This window comes from Hydractinia symbiolongicarpus, chromosome 2 (assembly GCF_029227915.1).
Source record: "Hydractinia symbiolongicarpus strain clone_291-10 chromosome 2, HSymV2.1, whole genome shotgun sequence".
Classification (NCBI taxonomy): Eukaryota; Metazoa; Cnidaria; class Hydrozoa; order Anthoathecata; family Hydractiniidae; genus Hydractinia; species Hydractinia symbiolongicarpus.
The window spans coordinates 30,152,925-30,168,919 of NC_079876.1; the positions used below are offsets into that span (position 1 = coordinate 30,152,925).

At 32.2% G+C, this 15,995-nt stretch overlaps 2 protein-coding genes across 4 annotated transcripts; both read right to left on the bottom strand.

Moving 5' to 3' along the window:
* Positions 1-925: 925 nt before the first annotated feature.
* On the bottom strand, positions 926-8,358 carry LOC130630584 (glutamate carboxypeptidase 2-like). The gene is made up of 14 exons (XM_057444129.1): positions 7,969-8,358; positions 7,167-7,452; positions 6,607-6,729; positions 5,830-6,031; positions 5,400-5,493; positions 5,119-5,205; positions 4,211-4,296; positions 3,910-4,029; positions 3,542-3,688; positions 2,846-3,093; positions 2,222-2,483; positions 1,854-1,935; positions 1,678-1,770; positions 926-1,259 (listed from the first exon to the last, which is right to left on the bottom strand). Exons 1-14 carry the CDS (start codon positions 8,226-8,228, stop codon positions 1,082-1,084), a joined length of 2,268 nt encoding a protein of 755 aa, XP_057300112.1. The 5' UTR covers positions 8,229-8,358; the 3' UTR covers positions 926-1,081.
* A 227-nt stretch (positions 8,359-8,585) lies between these two features.
* Positions 8,586-15,321, bottom strand: LOC130630586 (uncharacterized). 3 transcript variants are annotated; one of them, XM_057444130.1, is made up of 10 exons: positions 15,110-15,321; positions 14,768-14,852; positions 13,846-13,958; positions 13,322-13,429; positions 10,722-11,268; positions 10,175-10,268; positions 9,921-10,008; positions 9,652-9,720; positions 9,333-9,533; positions 8,586-8,867 (listed from the first exon to the last, which is right to left on the bottom strand). In XM_057444130.1, exons 1-10 carry the CDS (start codon positions 15,296-15,298, stop codon positions 8,643-8,645), a joined length of 1,719 nt encoding a protein of 572 aa, XP_057300113.1. In that variant the 5' UTR covers positions 15,299-15,321; the 3' UTR covers positions 8,586-8,642. The 3 variants fall into 3 exon arrangements, with proteins under 3 accessions (XP_057300113.1, XP_057300115.1, XP_057300114.1); XM_057444132.1 differs by having other exon boundaries at positions 13,846-13,953; positions 15,110-15,152; XM_057444131.1 differs by lacking the exon at positions 9,652-9,720.
* Positions 15,322-15,995: the final 674 nt, after the last annotated feature.

The window sequence follows — 15,995 nt, forward strand, 5'->3', positions numbered from 1 at the left end:
CCTGGTACTGGCAAATTTTAAACAGACTAGTCGTTAGCCCGTGGAAAAATCCACGGGTTCGCCCGTCGTAGCTAAGCTACCATTTTGCGTGACAGACAGACGGACGGACGGACGGACAGATGTATACGGGCATTATAATATAGACTAGTCGTTGCCCGTGGAGAAATCCACGGGTTCGCCCGTCCTTTATATTTACCCGTCGCAACGAAGCGGATAAAAATATATCGCATTTGATATTCGTGTTTCCGTAACATCGTTTTCTAACTCAGCGGGGGGTCCGCGCAGAGACAGACAGACGACGGCTATTATAATATAGATAATTACGAAAAACAAAAGAATGCAAGTTTGTCAGGAAATATCAGTGCGTAACATGTTCTCGTTTGAGGCTATTTTCCAACAAACATAGCCGGGGGCTCGCGGTATTTAAACGACAGCGCTCGATACGTTTACCTTCCATAATTTTAAAGATGGCAGTGTTTTCTGAGCTTTTATTGGTTTATTAACGCTTAAAATCTAACGCACATGTCCAGAGATGAACGCCAATGGAAAGCAGCCTTCATCCAAACAAGATCATAAATGGAGAAAGTTTGATAGATCATAGAAAAAATAGAAAAGCATTAAAAATCACTAAACTATATTATTTTAAAAAATTATGCTAAATACATGTATGTTAATACAAAAATACATGTTTTAAAATCTAGGATGTCAGAAAAATCATTACACCTGTGTTTTTATATAATGTATATACATTAAAATGTTACCATAAAAAACAAACCGCAATTTTATCCACTAGTGATTGTGAATTCGAATTTTGATCGGAAAAAAATAATGATCTTATTTTTGAATATTCTTTCCTATATATAAAAATACTTGACATTAGGGAAATTTAAAACCTAAAAATGCTATCTAGAATTAATTGTATAAATGATAACACCAAATGATTGTATGAATCATTACACCAAAAATATATAAATAAAATTACTAATTTCTTTTATAAAAGAAGCGATGTTTCTCTTCAAGCGAAAAACCTAAAGTCTCTTTCTCACACAAAAAGCCACATTTTCTTACACAAAGAAAAAAATTACACAGGAGAAGCCAAACTTTCTGCAACGGCTTGCACAAGATACGCTGTTATAGTCAATTGCTTCTTCACTTCGTTCCAGTTCTGAGTTTTCTTTATATCATAGAGAAGATCAACTACCGCAGGAAATGTTGAAGATCCGTATGTGTTGTGAAGTGAGGGAGCCATCACGTAATGTCTAAAAATAAGAAAACAAAATAATTGGGCAGAAATTGTTTCACAACTTTGTTTGTCGCCCTTATGTTTGCGGAATTGGCTGGAACTTGTTACTCTTTAGAAAGTGGGAAAAAATATCAAAAGAAAGAGCGAAATTGTTTAAAATAGAAACTAAACTAAAAATCCTATTAAAAATATTGTGTTTAAAAGAATAGAAAGTAGAAAGAAGAAAAGTTTTGAAGACTCGCTATTTGTTTGTGCACTGTTTAGAACGTTTTCTATGAGAGTTTGGCCAGTGTAATGGAATCTATCTGTTAATAAGAGGTATCCGCCTTTTAAAGTGTCCGTTATAATTACAGTGCAATGTAGGTCAGCTTTTCAAAGAGAGGTTGTCGTTCAATTTGTGAAATCACAGAAAAGCGTGAGTCTAAATAACTTACTTGATAGAGGGACGGCCAGGAAGACCTAATGGATAAATAAACCCTTTCTCAACTTGCACCAATCTGTCATTTATCATACGGAGTTGAAGTGCACTAAACATAAAGTGACAAATAAATAATAAATAAAAAAATAAGGTACTTTTTTATCACATGACTAACATGATGACGTCACTTACTCATCTTTATTCATGGAAGCGAATTCTTTTTGGAACGTTTCAACAGCAGTCGAAAAGTTATTTGCTGCGCTGATTAAGTGTTCTAAAAGTAAATGCAAATTGTTGGCAACACCACACTGACTGGATTAGAATATTGAGTATACTTGGTACAGTATTTTGAGATGTTTCAATAAAATAAAAATAAAACAAAGAAAATCACAAATGTAACACCATGCCGACCTTGTCCTTAATACAGTTCGTTTAAAACTCCCGCAAATAATTTATGTCTTAATATAGCAATAACACACCAGTAACATCAGGAGAAACTACAAAGAGTCAAAGCGTGTGTCTCAAAGTTTTCTTTTTTTTCAAGCAGACAGAACAGTCACCTGTACTAACGCCAGCTGCATCACCACCTTTAGATTTTAACTGCGTGGTCAAACTCTCCGCACCTCTCTTTAAATGCTCACCATAATATTTCGCGTCGTAGGGGACTAAGGTAAGATCGGCCATGTATAACAAGTAGTACATAGCCACACGTCCTACAGTAAGATGACATTTATATTCCTTGTCGACGAAATGTTCCATCCAGTAAACTGTGTCATGAAGTGAATGATACATCGGATAACCTTGTGTCTTCATCTTTTTGTTCTGTATGAAAAAATAAACAAAATATAAATAAAAACTTAACTTGTGGCTTGCGTGACAGAACAAAGGTTTTTTACGTTAGTATACCTATATCGTTCAAACAAAACACACAATTTTATAGAACAAAATAAGCACATGCGAAGAAAATTAAAGTCCCTTCACCGCAGTGCATTTTCATTTTAAACCAGTATCTACATAAAATATAAAAAACACGAACGAAATCATTGCTAGTACAAGGAAAAATTAAAGATTTTGATTGAATGGCTTTATCAGTAAACTTAAAATTTTGCAAAATGTTTGCACTTTTAACGATATAAAGAAAAACCTGTTTGAATAAAAAGAACAATATGAAGAAGTGCTCTCACCAAAATCGCTTGTCCGTATCCCATGTCTATGGAGGGTACACCAATGAATTGATAGAATGCTAAATAGTCGCTACCAGATCCCAGTAATCCAAATTTCGGTTTATCTGGGTGGTTAGGATCTTTTCTTGCGGAAAGCGTGTTGTCAAATACAGTGATAGTACTGTTGTGGGGATCGGGAACTAACTTCATTACTTCGTACATCATTTCATAGAGAAGTGGACTTGCACCAGCCAAATATGTTTCATTTCCTATACAAACAAAAAACAAAAACAAGAAATGAACAAACAAACAAACAAACAGAAACAAACAAACAAAGATGTAAATAAACAAATAAACAAATACATAAAAAAACACAAAAGCAAGATATTACACCGTGCCTAAAAAAGGGGGGACGCTCTTTTTTATGGATTATTTATTTTGAGACAAGTGTTGGTAAGTATCTGATGTAGTTTTAATTTCACTTTTACCTTTATTTCTCCTACTGACGGTTTTTTTAATCTCTCTCTCACAGACGGTTTATTATAAAGCGAAGCTACGATTACTTGAACGTAAAACAAGAAATCGTCCCTGAAAGGGCGTTCCTCCACAGTCATTCGAAATTCTACAGAGCGCAACAACGCGCTCTCGAAAACTTCGCCGTCATATGATATGATATGATATGATTCAGAAACAATAACAAATCAAATAATGGTGTACCTGAAACCGCGCTATCCAAATTAATGTACGCCAAAGCCCTGTCCCTTAATTGACTTTGAAATTCTTCCACGTATTCACAAGATCCAATGATGTTGTATTCCTCGCCATCCCAACCACAAAACTTAATAGTTCGACGCGGTTTCCATCCTTAAATGAGAAAAATAATCAATAAACGTAAGTGATATATTTACTATGATACAGTTGCTGTGGCACACTTGCTATAATACAGTTGCTATAATACAGTTCAAATTGGAAAGTTTTTTCAGGTTACACAAAATTCCTAATTCAAACAACTGAAAATAGAATAACCAACATACCACACAACTATGCAATACATAATTTTCTATGACCATGTAAATTATTTATACCTTCTTTAACTTTTTCTCCTAACACTCGGGCCATTTCCATCATAACAGCTGTTCCACTTGAAGGATCCACGCCACCCGCTACCCAGGCATCAATATGATTGCCAACCAGAATGTAACGATCTGTTGGAGAAAAAAATCATGATTCATTGTCACATTCTTATATTTTCACACTTTATTCATTCATTCACTCATTCATTCACTCATTCATTCATTCATTCATTCTTTCATTCATTCCCTCTTCCGTCCGTCCGTCCGTCCGTCGTTTTTTCAGTTATCATTCATTCATCAACGAAAGTCATACCTGGTTCAACTTTCCCTTTGATTGTTCCACACACGTTGGTGATTGTTTTCACTTCTAGTCTGTTGTGAACAACCAGTTTGACTTTTCTACAATAACAAAAAGAGTTGATTAAACACTTCCACAAATTCTTTGCAGTTCTTTCATGTACTCATACTTAACTAAAAGTTTTGTCGGTAGTGGACAGTACTATACCAGTTTTAGATGGGAAAGGATTTTTCGGGTTTCTACGAGGTGAGGTGAACATTTCATACAGAAACACAACAGTTCACAATCACGAAACACTAAGTTTACAATGAAACACACCATAGTAATACATGAACACAAGCATTACCACAAAAAATTCTCTAATTTTACAGATACTCCTACAAAATTCTTCGATATTTCCGTAATATTGTGTAGCTTATATTGTAGAAGTCGTCGCTGCTAATTTCCAGTTTGGTATCAACAACTTGTGGTAACGGTTCACTTAGTGGTGTCTCATTCAACCTTCTGATGAAACGTGAGTTGCGTTAGGGAAAAGTTTTGATAGTAACAACGCTACTGAAACTGCACTGTCTAGTAACAAACTGGAAAATTCGCACACACACTAAGTAATGGTGATGAAAAGGAGCTAAAATTTCCAAATTTTAAATTCCGAAGCATCAAATAAAGAAAAATGTTTTACAGATTGTTACACTTTTGACATCAAAGCTCAGTTTCATATTCATGCTGACTTGAATGACTTGAATTCCATTTAAAGCAGGTGGAAAGGTTAAAAACAACTTAACCCACATATCAACAGTACGTAAAAAAATAAAAAGATCTTTGTTGAGTTTGTCTAATTAGTAGTACCTTAACTTTGACACCAGAAAAAAATTATTTCAAGATAAAAAAATCTTTTCCTTAAAATTATTTTATAAAAAACATACTCTTTTGGATTTTTATACGGTCCAATGTTATATGTGACGTTCAAAGCGCCTGTCCACTTCGAATCGACTTTCATTCCTCCCATGCGCCTAAAAAATATGAAAAAAACAGGTTATTTTGTACAAATCTTTCTCCTGTAAATTGTCTGGTATTCAAATCACGGTTATTTTTTGCTTTAGATAAGATGACTCAACGCTTTTAAAGATGCTTCTGTCACTGCTAAGAAACAATGTTGAAAACAACTTAATCTCGCTAACATAGTGGTTACAGTTCAAACACATACTTTAACAGATGATATGCATCATATGCAGATATTGGTTGTGCAGGAATCCTTGGTAAACCTTTTAAAGATGCTGGATCAGCATGATATGCCCAGTCTAGAATATGTAATGTAGTGTAGGTATAAGAAGCGTATGCAACCTTAATATGGTCTGTACAATGCATCTTCTGCATAGAATAGTAGACATCTTGTAGTTAGAAACTAGTCTGCTTGTGGATAAATCTACGAGTTTGGCCGTTGTACATTTTCCAATACTGAAACTTTGTCCGTGGTTCATACTCCTGGCATCAGTATTTGGTGCAAATCGGATACCGTTTGGAACAGAATAAGGCTATTGTTACAGAGAAAACAATCTTTGGAGTGAATTGATTGTTGAACTTTCCTAACCTTAAAAACAATGTGTTTTAATATTCAGTACAAACTGCAGCACTACCTTTAGCAGGATAACCACCGGTAAGAGGATCTCCTTCTGGAATATCCTTATATGAGCTCTTGATGATAGATCCCCTCTGCACTCCATCACGTGGCAACCACCTTCCACGTGGAAACATTTGATCATCATCAACAGGAGAGTAATCAAACGGATCACTGTATATTAAAATACCAATGGCGCCTCTATCTTGAGCATTTTTTACCTAAGATACCAAGATGTGAGTAACCTTAACCGTTTTTAGTCTCATATAAATAAGAAAGGTACAAAAAACATCACTGCAAGAAACGACACAAACATCTTTACGTTACTAAAGGACAACAATAATCACAACAATCATTCGTCATTTTGGTGCCAATAAAATAATGTGCACAAATTTGTAAACAAATTTAAACTGCTGCCAAATAGCGTCTCAGTTACACCACAACAAAATATAAACACCACAAAGAAAAAAAGTTCTAACAAAAGTATAAAAAAGATTTATCAATCCTTAAACATGCAAATTTTAGCAGGCAAAGTTTCAGGATATTATTGTCCAGTTTTGCTTAGGGAAGATGATAAATTTGTTACCACAAAATGGACGAGCCGAAAAGATTCCTGACTTAAATTTCTGATACTTTTCTCAGCTTTTCAGTCATTTTGGGCTGGTACCCTTAAAAATTAAAGTAGAATATCCAGCAAATTTAATAGCAATATTATTATGGTTCTAGAAATTTCAGTAAAACATGAATCTAAAACACAACATCTTAACAACAACTATTCTTATTTATTCATACTAACCTTATCACCGCGAAATATTTTTCCATATCTTACAATCACAATTTTCCCAGAACAATTTACACCATATTTAGAAAGTTCTTCAAAATCTTCATATCGACCATAATTCACATACAAGAGTTCACCCTGAGAGTATAAATTAGTAAGGGAGTGAGAAACAGGGAAGTCTTAACGTCCTTGGGGATTCCATCCTAACCGGTGTCTCTTTTCCCCTCTGACTGTAACTATGTTACATTACCCGCCAGAGATACGTATAGCATTGCTCTAACTTGCTTGCAGAATGCAATTGGCAATCAGTAGATGGTTACAAACAGGCTGACAACAATACATTTACAGTGCGCCAGAGTGTAGACTTAACTTTTAACCTTATAATCACAAGCTAACAATGCTACCAACACACTGTCTAAGCCTGACACGACATGAAATCAGAACAACAATCAAGAGGAAAAAATGAGGAGGAGAGTTATGACAATGACGAAGAAGTCAACATGAGTGGTGAAAATATTCATATGACAGATGATGATGCCTAATGATATTAAAAATATTTAAAAATATAAAAATACCTCTACTGTTCCATTCGGACCGTATGCATTAAACGGAGGTAAGGATGTCGTGTCATTTTCTGATGGGACCAGAAAATCTTCAATACCTTTTGATCTGAACACCTCTTGGTTGCTTTCATCAATTATATAAACGTAATTTCTGTTTTTCAAATCAGGAAATGACAGGAGAGTGTCATATTTGAGATATTCTGCTTGAAAACCATAAGAATCAAATCTTTGATGTATAGTTTTGATCAGCTCATTGTTTCTTTTTGTGGAAGAGGAATGCGGTTTCCCAGCAAAATATCTTGAAAAAAAGTTTAGAAAACAAAAATAATAGAATTCAGGCTGTATATCTTCCATAATTAAATACAATAACATAATAAAATTTATAATTAAACCAGATAAACAGTGTCTGCCTTTTTTCCTTTGGATGGAGAAGTTATATTCTCCGTTTTTTAAATGTTTATAAAATTATAAGCATAAAAAATCCCTAGGTACAATCAAGGCACAATGTTGTCTAATATTTTAACTCATTGGAAGTTTGAAAAAGTTATTTATGTAGAATTATGAAGATTAAAGGTGTTCAAGGCCTTTTGTCTGATTTCAAGATTTCAAAGGTTTTGTAGACATATGATTATACTACGTTAAGAAAAAAAAACTTTTTTAAAAAAATTTACAGAAAAAAATGCTGTAAAATTGATTTTCTCAATGTTTGCCAAATTAAAATCCCACTATTTCTTTCCTCTCCACCTTCCAGATTGATAAGAATATAATCTCGACCAAAATTGATAATAATATTATGTGTGCAAAAAAATTACACCTTAAATTCTTCCTGATCTCGTTTGCAGCCAGAATGTTGACAGTACTCTTGAAAAATTCCTTCTTTTCTTCTTCTGTTTGTGCAAAACTTGTCTTTTCAGCAAGACAATTACTAGACGGAACTTTTCTTGCGTAATAACCAATCAGAAAAGCAATGATGAATGTAACTACAAACAACAGACCAATAATAATCCAAGTTTTACGTGATGGAGATTTTGCACGTTTTGTACCGTCAAACGAGATATCTTCTTCCAACATCATATTTGTATAAGTGTACTTGACAAATGAGATGCAAAGAATAATATGGGGTGAAAAAAGAAACCATAAAATTTCTATAATATCACAAAAGACACTATAATTGTTTTAAACGCTAAAAACAACGATAAAATAAGAATCAAAGATATATCCAATGGAAAAAGCCAGTCTCAATTCACAAATTAGTCACTTAGCGCTTTCTCACATATTTTCTTTTATTTCATTACATTTTTCCTCACCTTTTACATTGTAGCTTGTATTTTAATTATACGTCAAAAAGTTGTTTTTATTCTTAAAATTATCTATATACTATAAAATCACAATCAGTCAATGCGTACAAAAATTAATTTTTGAGATACAGCGTGCACAACAACCAAGAGAAATAATATTCCATGCACTAATAATTATGTACAAAATTATTTACATTTTAGTAAGATGATCTAACAATTCTTTACACCTTTGTACATGGAAATCTTTGCTACTTTGATCTTCAGAGATTATATCTATTTTAGGTTCAAAATGGCGTAACAGTTTTAACAATATGCAAGCATTAGTTTCTGTAATATCCCACAATGCTTTTCTGATAAAATCTAGTGTGTATAAAAACCAGTACATGATATCATCTTTGTGCATATGATGAAACATCTAAAAATGAACAACAAATAATAGATGCAACTGGTAAATAAATTTCTAAGCAAGATTTTTGGGTATCAACAGGTCATTGCTGATCTCATCAAAATTCGAATAATGGACTTTATTTATAACAAAATAAATAGCACTATAGAGCATAAAAATTACCATTAAAACGTACAATCACGCCGGGTTTTATATCATGATATTTCAGGTGGTCAAAAAAACTTTTCTCAAAAAAAATGTCTTAACCTTTTTTTAGGATTCAAAGATTTGTATTAAGTTAAGAAATAGAAAAAATCAAAAACAACAAAATTATTGCACAAGAATTATTTTTCGAATTATTCAAATTTTTGCAATAACATACTGCAATACCATGGCAAATGGAAAAGGTGAACATTAACTCTGCAATAAACCAGTTTCACTAGTTGTGACCATCTTCTTGAACAAAACTTACAAAAAGAGTACAAAGACATGTACCGTATCAAGGAATTCCTTCATAATAGACCCTCCACCACCTGATTTTGCAAAGAAGAGTACATTAATAATGTATAGAAGTGTAGAAATGTTAACTTGTAATTTTTGGACAACAGATGATAAAAGATATTTTAAATCACAAAGTTGGAGATGTTTCTTCTGCTGTAAGTTTCGCAATGCAAAAACATAAGATGTTAATGTTTGCTAAAAAAAAAAACGGTATAAAAATAGGTAACAACATTTATAACATTTTCAATTTTACTAAAATAATCTTTATAACATATACTTTTATAAATTATTCAGTAAGTTAGACACTACATACCTCAAAAGTATCATGTGGAATGCTTGGATAGAAATATAACATAACGATGTGCAAATACTTTTTGATGTTCTAACAAATAAACAGATGCATATATAGACCAACTCTAAAGAAATGCAAAGTTTTCAATCACACACTAACAAATAATTATTCTTTCTTAAGCATGCTTCACATATTATGTTAGTGAGATTGCAATTTCAAATGCACTGTTTTTCACTCATGAACTGATGTTTTCCATATATTCCTTAATTTAACAAGAAAACAAAATATACCTCTCTTTTCCCATCAAAGAGAAATAACAGAGCTTGATTGATACAATCTGTCTGTTGAATAATATTAAACCATATATTGAACTTCTGTCTAAATCAAAACAAAATGTGATTAAAAAGTGAATGAAAAATATAATATGATATTGTACTGTGTCGCAAGTAATAATCAGGAATGATTGGTAACAGTGTCAATATTAAACACATCAGATTTCATTAGCATAGAAAATTGAAGATTGTTGCACAAACTATAAACATACATTTCCTTTGAAACATCTGCTTCGCGATTTAACTCATCTTCCAGAGTTGAGTGCAAACGTAAAAGCTTTTGTTCGTTCTTCTCACTAGACAAACCTGATAAGTTAATTTTTAATGTAGTGTTTCCATCACTTGAAGTGAACAAGGTTAAGTATCAGACAGAGGTCAAAATAAAAAAGGCAAAAACTAAAAAGAAGATTAATATTGACATATGCAATCATTAAAAAAAGGGCAAAATCTTGATGTAACTTTGATTTTAGAATGCAATTTTGACACAAAAGATTAAAATATCAAACAAAATATCTGCTGTAAATTTATAATTTATTTTTGTTTCGCTCGCTTCAAAATACTTTAAAATACATAGAAAATTTACCAAATGTCAATTCAACATGTTCTTCTTACTTATGAATTTTCTCTAAGGTTAAAAGTTTCTGTTTTAAATGATCATGTATTTCAACCTTGCTTTTATACAAAACCTGCATGAGATATAAAATAAGTCAAAAATGGGCACAGCTAAAAAAAACATTACATATATCACATAATTCAAACCTTTTCCCATGTTGTTAAACAAAGCTACATCATCAGCACATCGCACTTGTTTACTACAAATCTGCACAGCTTTTTGGACAAAGCAGATAAGTGATGGATGTTGACCAACAACATGAAAAGTCTCTTTTAAGATTTGCGTCAATCCATGAAAGTATTTTGCATCTGCGCAACATAAATCAATTATTCTTGACTTGGTCAGCATATTCTTTATGTATCTTCTATTTGTATAAGGATAGCTGTCAATAACCTCCTTTGTGTTATCTATTATGTAGCTTTCAAAAATTTGATAATCGAGACTAAATAAAGCATGTAAAGAGTGAAAAGAAAGTTTCTTTATATGCTTGCTTGAAAGCAACCATGCAAAATATTGTGAAGAAATACTGCAATCCAATTGATTTCTGTAAGAGAAACTCAGGCCTTCCTCAAGCACAGGTAACAGAGAATCTTCTTGTATCAATTTGAACACGTCAAACATCAGTTGATTGTATTTAAGTAAAACATCATTCAAGTGTGGCTGTTCCAACCATTTTGTAATTTCAACTACAACCTAAAAATTGTAGAGAAACAATTACTATAAACTTCTTTATTGATGTTTTTCTTAGGTTGTGTGAAAGAATTAATTCCTTAATCTATATATCAACTTGCGTTGTTGGTGTGAATAATAACAAGAAGCCCTGGGGGCTCTAAAAATTTCCTCTCACTATCAAAATATTTGATGAAAACCTGCTAATTCGTTGCGTTATCGTGCCAAACATGGTGCATGAAGCTCTGAAGATAAAGCACACAAGTGACATTATATCTTACAACAAACGCAAACAAAATAAAACGTGTCATAATAAACTCACATTTTAAAAGAAATTGCTAACAAAGTCTTGCGATTAAAACGTTTATGGCCTTAAACGGCATTTAGTTGACAAAAAATCAAAATTTTGATGTGACCATTATGTTCAGCATACTTTTTTTATTAACTGTGACAATTTTTGTCGAAAATAAAGTAGTTTTAATTTTTGGACCAATTTTGGCCTAAAATGACATTTAGGTTACAAAAAAACAAACTTTTGTATCACCATCATTTTCAACATACTTTATTTGTTAACTGTGCCAAATTTTGTTGAAAATAAAGTAGTTTTAATTTTTGGACAATTTTGGCCTAAAATGACATTAAGGTAACAAAAAATCAAAATTTTGATGTCACCATCATGTTCAGCATACTTTATTTGTTTACTGTGCCAAATTTTGTTGAAAATAAAGTAGTTTCAATTTTTGGACAATTTTGGCCTAAAATGACATTTAGGTGACAAAAATCAAAATTATAATGTCACCTTTATGTTCAGCATACTTTTTTTGTTAACTATGCCAAATTTTGTCGAAATCAAATACCAATTTTGGCCTGAAACGTCATTTAGATGACTTCCCAGTACTTAGGGAGTTTGGGTACGAAGTTTAAACTATGACAATGCAATTGACCATTTGGGACAGTGTTAGTTAGTCAGTTATCCCAAGGTCGATTTTTTCTCAAAAAATGCTCCGAAAGAAAAAAACGACGATTTTAAAGAATTTCCTATGCCTTCGGGCGCGGAAATTCAATGAAAAGTTTCCTTTTTTATTTCTTTTTTTTAGTTTTTAGAATGAAATTCACTTGTAAATTTAAGGCCAAATAACTTGTCAACAATGCAGTAATATATTAACATCTCCTGATACTGAAATTGGTTTAATTACTTAAAGCTCTGCAAACCTCCTTATTTGGAATCAATGCGTTGTTAAAAGCATAAAAAAAAAACTTTTGAACCCCAACATTTCTGTAATCATTTCTTTAAAGCACATAATCATACACAAAGCTCTATATGCTAACAAATTTCCTTTTTCTGTATTTTAACAGGTTAACAATGACATCATCATTTAAAAATTAAATAGACATGAGGGGCTGAATTGTGTCTAGTCATTAGGAAAAAAGTCTGGTTAATTTTCCTTTCCCTCCATGCTTACATTCTTTCTATAGAAACTATGTAATAAGAATAGTAAGAAACAAGCGAAGCTTCAACAGACCAGTGTCATTATCAAACATTTTGCAAATTAAAACAACTTAAAAGTTCAAATCCATTTTGAGAATTATTTTACCAACAAATCTGGCATTAATCGGCCGAAAAACGTTTTTGTAAAAAACTAACTCTTTCAAATTTAAGATTCTATTGTTCCCTATCTTTGTACAAAACTAATGATCTAATCCTAAATAATGTTCTAAAAACAATATTATTACTCATTTCCCGCATACACCTGCCATTTTTGAGCATATAAGATTTTTCTCAGAAAACGGACTTCACCACATTCAAAGGTCTATTGTTTCCTATTTTTCTGCAGAAAATCAGAGAAAACTAATGATCCAATTCCCAGAAAAGCTGGTAATGAACGGACGTACACACACACACACGGGTACAGGTCAATTTATAGGACCTTCCCTGTATGAGGTAGTTCCAAAAAAATATAAAGATTAAAGATATAAAAAAGAAAAGCTGAAGATAAAATTTTAGAGATATAAAAATTTTACATTATCCTTACTTTAACATGTTTATAGAACAAACATTTACATGATGGCACAGTACCTGCTTGACATGTTCAATCAAATATTCTTCTTGTGAAATACCAAATTCTTCCATTAAAAATGTATCCACACCACCCACATACATGTTTGTTGCATTCAAAAAATGATCCTAGATAAACAAACATCGATAAAGCTCAAATCACAACCACCAGTTAAAACATAGCTGAACTGCAGTGAAACATTGAGGTTTTTTGTCTTATTATTGAAGGGTTGTTCAATACCTCTCTTCTTCCCTCCCCTAATTTTAGTTACTCCAATGAATTAAGCTTGTTGCCTTTGTTTAGATTTGATAAATTATGCACTGCCAGTCTATAGCAAGCAGTACCTCAAGTTCAGAATGAGTTAAACTAAATTAGCCTCTATTTTGATTTCGCTAATATAAAAAGAAGACATTTACATTTCCTTAAATTATCAAAGTCATTCATGAACAATATTGGATTTTATATACTAGAAAACATTTCTGCTCATGAAAGCTCATGAAATTTATTAAGTGTTGGCAGTACATAAAAAAAATAGGATGCATACCACAGTCCATTTTTTGGCCCGTTGAAAGGTGTTTTTCTCACTCTCTTCTACATCAGGATTTGTAAGATCAGATAAACTGAGCATACAGCTAATTAATTTGGTTGATAACTGTTCTAATGAAAGCAAAACATAAAAATTAACTACAGCGCTAGGGCTGTGATTTTTCATGTGCAGGAATACAATGTTGTTGCATTGCAGGTGCCACTGTGCCAGATGTATTTTTCTCTTTTTTCATGCAATGTCAGCAAAATGTTGCATGAAATCATATTAATTTGATGTGCCACTTTATTAAAGAAAAAGTTTTAAAATGCGTAGGTTTTGTGTGGTGCATAGGCACTTTTAGTTTCTGCAGTTTTAATTAACCAATCAAGAGCACAGATATAAAAGAAAAATGGACAATTTCGATATAAATTGAAGTTAAAAATTTTTTAATATTCTAATATTCCTAAGTTCATGAAAAAATTATGCACAATTGTCGTTATTAACCTGATTTTTTATTCAGCAAAATTGCAAAAGTCATTAACTGTGATGCCATGTTCATTATAAAATATTTAATTATTTGTTCCAACAGGAATACTAAATAGTCTCTCTCTTTTTTTGCAGAACATTGATAGATGCATTCTGCTGCATGGGTGCACCATAACAATGTGTTTTATGCAAGAAAACTCACATTGCATGCACATGAAAAAATCACAATATGGCTCCAGCTCTTAATGAAATAAACAGATGTTTCTTAATTACCCATTCACTTTTAGAAAAAGTTATTTAGGCTATTTTAGCGTTATCACCGAAGTTTCTCGTTGAAGACCTTAACAAATACATTTAATATACAAATGAGTATTAAAGTCATTTTACAATAGCTGCTGTCACAATTACGTTATCATGCTTTTATAACAAGATAAAAACGTAAAACAATATCTACCATTAACATGAACCAGGGGTATTTTACAAAGCTGTGAAAACAACTTTCCTACGGTTGGTATTTCTTGTGAAGCTTTCTTAATACCCTAAAAATTATATACCATCTCTTTATGATAAACATTTCCACTACTTTTGAAGAAAAAAATCAAAACTCAAAATTTAGGCAGAGAAGCTTCAAAAACATTTGATAAAAAAATGCACTCTTTTTATCACTCCATATTGCTGGAATCATGATTTTCAAACAGTATCAAACATCATCCATTTTTGTTTCCATTATTCTTGATGCGTAAGAAAATCCACACCATACAAAGGAACAATTTTTATCAACACAAATTAAACATACGTTTGCAGCTATCCATGCATCAAGGAGGTTTACATAATGGCGTAACTCATCCACATAAGTTTGATATTCACTAAAAACAGACTTGTCATTTTCTTCAAAAAAGAGAGCATCTGGATTAGATTTTAACTTTTCGGTCCAGGTTTGAACAAGTTTTAACCATTTTTTATTTACATCTTCATTGACAGACATACCCTATACAAGAAAACAATTTTGGCACTTTAATGATGAAAATGTTCTTGTCATATCACTATTTTACTTTGTTTGGTTTTATCCAAAAACAAATACACATCTTCATGATTTTTGATAATAGAAACAAGATAATGACTTTAACAAGCCTGTCAAACAATTCATTTTTGGACTGAATATAAGCTTTCATCAATGTAGTTGTTGGTTGGTGAAAAGCTGTACCTTTCCAGCAAAATAAACATTAAAACATTAAAAGATTGTAATGTTAAAAAGTTCAGAGTTGTTATCATTAAAAATGTAAAGATATTGTCCTAAAAAAATAATAATGGTGTTATTGTGCCTGTTGGTGTATGTGCCCAGTGACGGAAGATGTATAACTATGTGTTCAGGCCTGTTGGTGTGTGTGCCCAATGACGGAAGATGTATAATATGCATTCAGTTGGTACAGAATCAATATTATAGTTAGGGTTAATAAATCCATTCACTGTACTGATATGCACAACATTAACGCTCTCCTCAACCTGGATACTTACACATACCAACTATTTATCACCAAATGATGCACAACTGAATCTCAAGTACCAACCGACCATAGCATAGATAGATAGCATCATCAGATAGCATTGGATTAATAGTGCAGTCCATAGAGCAATCGTCTGGGAAGAGAGACGTTGTGGGTTTATGTCCTACTCGATCTATC